General features: G+C 44.5%; 2 protein-coding genes across 2 annotated transcripts in view; one reads left to right on the top strand and one right to left on the bottom strand.

The window, feature by feature from the left end:
- Positions 1–2,615, bottom strand: part of LOC101988605 (oocyte-secreted protein 1-like) — a 52,976-nt gene that overhangs the window by 45,880 nt on the left and 4,481 nt on the right. The window lies entirely within an intron of this gene.
- LOC101988885 (gastric intrinsic factor) overlaps positions 1–2,615 on the top strand; it is a 13,258-nt gene that overhangs the window by 6,325 nt on the left and 4,318 nt on the right. Inside the window, exons 6-7 of the mRNA XM_005369670.2 lie at positions 1,102–1,279; positions 2,312–2,513. Of these exons, the coding sequence (XP_005369727.1) occupies positions 1,102–1,279; positions 2,312–2,513 (380 nt within the window). The remainder of the gene's footprint in view (positions 1–1,101; positions 1,280–2,311; positions 2,514–2,615) is intronic.

Here is a 2,615-nt window from a genome sequence, read left to right on the forward strand (position 1 = left end):
GTCAAATGGTGACATCGGGGACCACTATTAGTTGTCAAATGGTGACATCGGGGACCACTATTAGTTGTCTCTCATCATTGGTTTCCCCACTCTCTCCTGCTGTGTGGTATGTAAAATGGTCAATGACAGCTTGGTGTTTCCTCATACAGCCCCAACTGAAATACACAAGCAAGAGAAATGGTTTTCTCCTTCAGCACTGGAGTATCAGGGAAGGACTGACTGGTGCAGGCACCCACCACACATTGTTCCCAAGCAGTCCAGTGAAACCCAGGCCATGACTCCATCCGAAGGCCAGGGTTGTGAAAACTGTGACTGACAGGCCTATGTAGACATGGGTTTTGGGTGAAGTCCTCCAAAAGGTGTGCCTGACAACACCAATCAAAACCAGTCTACCGCATGTGCCCGGCCAGCCTGCCCTAGACTACAGCGCCTTCTGTGGTTTGCTTTGTTACTCCTGCTCCACATCCACACACTGTCCACAGCCATCTGAGCGGTATTTCCTGGCTCTAGTCATTGACCAGATCATTTTTCTGTGGCTATTTTTTTTAAAGAATTTATCAGTGTTTGTTTCTTTAATGCTTTTATTTTGTCTTATGTGTATAGGGTATTCTGCCTACCTGTGTGTCTAGACATCATAAGCATGCCTAATCCTTGAGGAGGCCATACATAAGAGGGCAAGACCATAAGAGTAGGATGGATCCCCTGGAACTGGAGTTACAGATGTTGTGAGCTGTTTGTTGTGTGGGTTCTGCGAACCAAGCCAAGGTCCTCTGGAAGAGCTCCTCCTTACGAGTCATCTCTCCAGCCCCAACATTGTTTATTTCTCTAAATACCATTTTGTTTGTTATTGTTAGACAGAAGATTGTGCCCACACCTCATGCATGTGAGGCAAAAGCCTTGCCTCCACGCTGTACCTCCAGTCCTTCTCCATCATGGGACTGACACTGTGGAGGACAAACGCAATTCCGAACCCTGTGCTGCTTCAGTTTGGACTATCATAATGATTAATGATCAAGTTCAACCCCCAAGAGCCAACTTCCTGCCATACCTAAGCTCTGCTGTCTTTCTCTCTTCCTGCCCATGCCTGGCCCTCTCTCCTAGGCTCTCTCGGTGACACCTGAGCAGCCCGTCAAGCAGTGGGACTGTGAGAAGACAATGAATGGGGTGCTCAATGAGATTAAGCAGGGCAAATTCGAAAACCCCATGTCCATTGCTCAAATTCTCCCCTCTTTGAAAGGCAAGACTTACCTAGACGTGCCCCAAGTAATTTGCGGTGCTGGTAAGAACTTTTCAATGATCTCCCTTCTTATGTCATAAAGTGGCTACTTACAGTACAATGGCATGTGGTTTGATGCGGAGTGGCATATAAGACTGTTTTGTCAATTCATCCCAGATAGGTAGATGACTGATCTCCAACCCCCAATCATGTGTGCTAGCACACAGCCAAAGTGCCTAGCCTTTAGAGTTCAGCTACTCATATTGAACACCTACTTTAAGAAGGTAGATGGTTCGTGGTCACGACAGGGAGCTTCATGAATTTGACAAATGTACTGCCAAACATCACACATGTCTTATCTGCTCTTTATAACATCAGAAGACAGACATATAGGCAAAACTACAGTCTTTACAGTAATGAAATCAGTATTAATAGAAATCAACATCATCTACATTGCAAAAACAAAACAAGCAGAAGGAAGAAAGAGAGAAGACTAATAACCAATTGTTGGTTTTTATCTAGAGGGCTTAAAAGGCATAGATGAAATTCACCCAAGCCTTTAGGATCTAACAATGACAGCCTGACACTCACAGAACACCAACAGGATGAGGTAGAAACCTTACATGTTACTTTATAACATTTTTTATCCAATCAAATACAACACTGAAATACTTGAAATTCAGACTGCCTGTACAGAGCCTTTCTAAAACTTCTGTCACTCCAGAAGAAGTCTCTGAAATCAACTCCTTCAATTCTTCTTTCCTTATCAAATCCTTCCTCTTGCTTTCACTAGCTTCATATAAGCTCCTCACAGACTTCAGTGCCAAGTCCACAGGGGCCAAACTCAAGCAAACACACTGCCATCATCTGAAACATTGCCACCTTAGCCTCACTCCCTAGCTGCTTCCCAGGGACATCACAAGTTTAACACGGAGTCCTTGCCAGGATTCTAGAATAGTTGTCCAAGTAGTTTGTTAAATAACCTAAAGGTTACTGTTTTCTTGAAATCTCTTCTGGAATGCGTTCCCAATAACAGTGACTTCTGCATCCATAAGTCAAAATCTTTCATAAACTGGACCTTTTTGCTCCTCGCAGATCATGAAGTGTCACCAACTCTAACCGACCATCCTACCCCTGTCCCCACATCAGAATCTAACATTAACGTCATATACACCATAAACAATCAGCTGAGGGGGGTTGACCTGCTCTTCAATGTGACCATCGAGGTCAGGGTGAAAAGTGGATCTGTGCTACTTGCTGTCCTAGAAGAAGCGCAGCGCAAAAACTCCATGTTCAAGTGAGTGGTGCCAATGGTTGCCATCCCCAAACCTGACTCAAATTCCTATATTCATATTCTCTCTCTCTCTCTCTCTCTCTCTCTCTCTCTCTCTCTCTCTCT

Source organism: Microtus ochrogaster, unplaced genomic scaffold, assembly GCF_000317375.1.
Source record: "Microtus ochrogaster isolate Prairie Vole_2 unplaced genomic scaffold, MicOch1.0 UNK56, whole genome shotgun sequence".
Lineage (NCBI taxonomy): Eukaryota > Metazoa > Chordata > Mammalia > Rodentia > Cricetidae > Microtus > Microtus ochrogaster.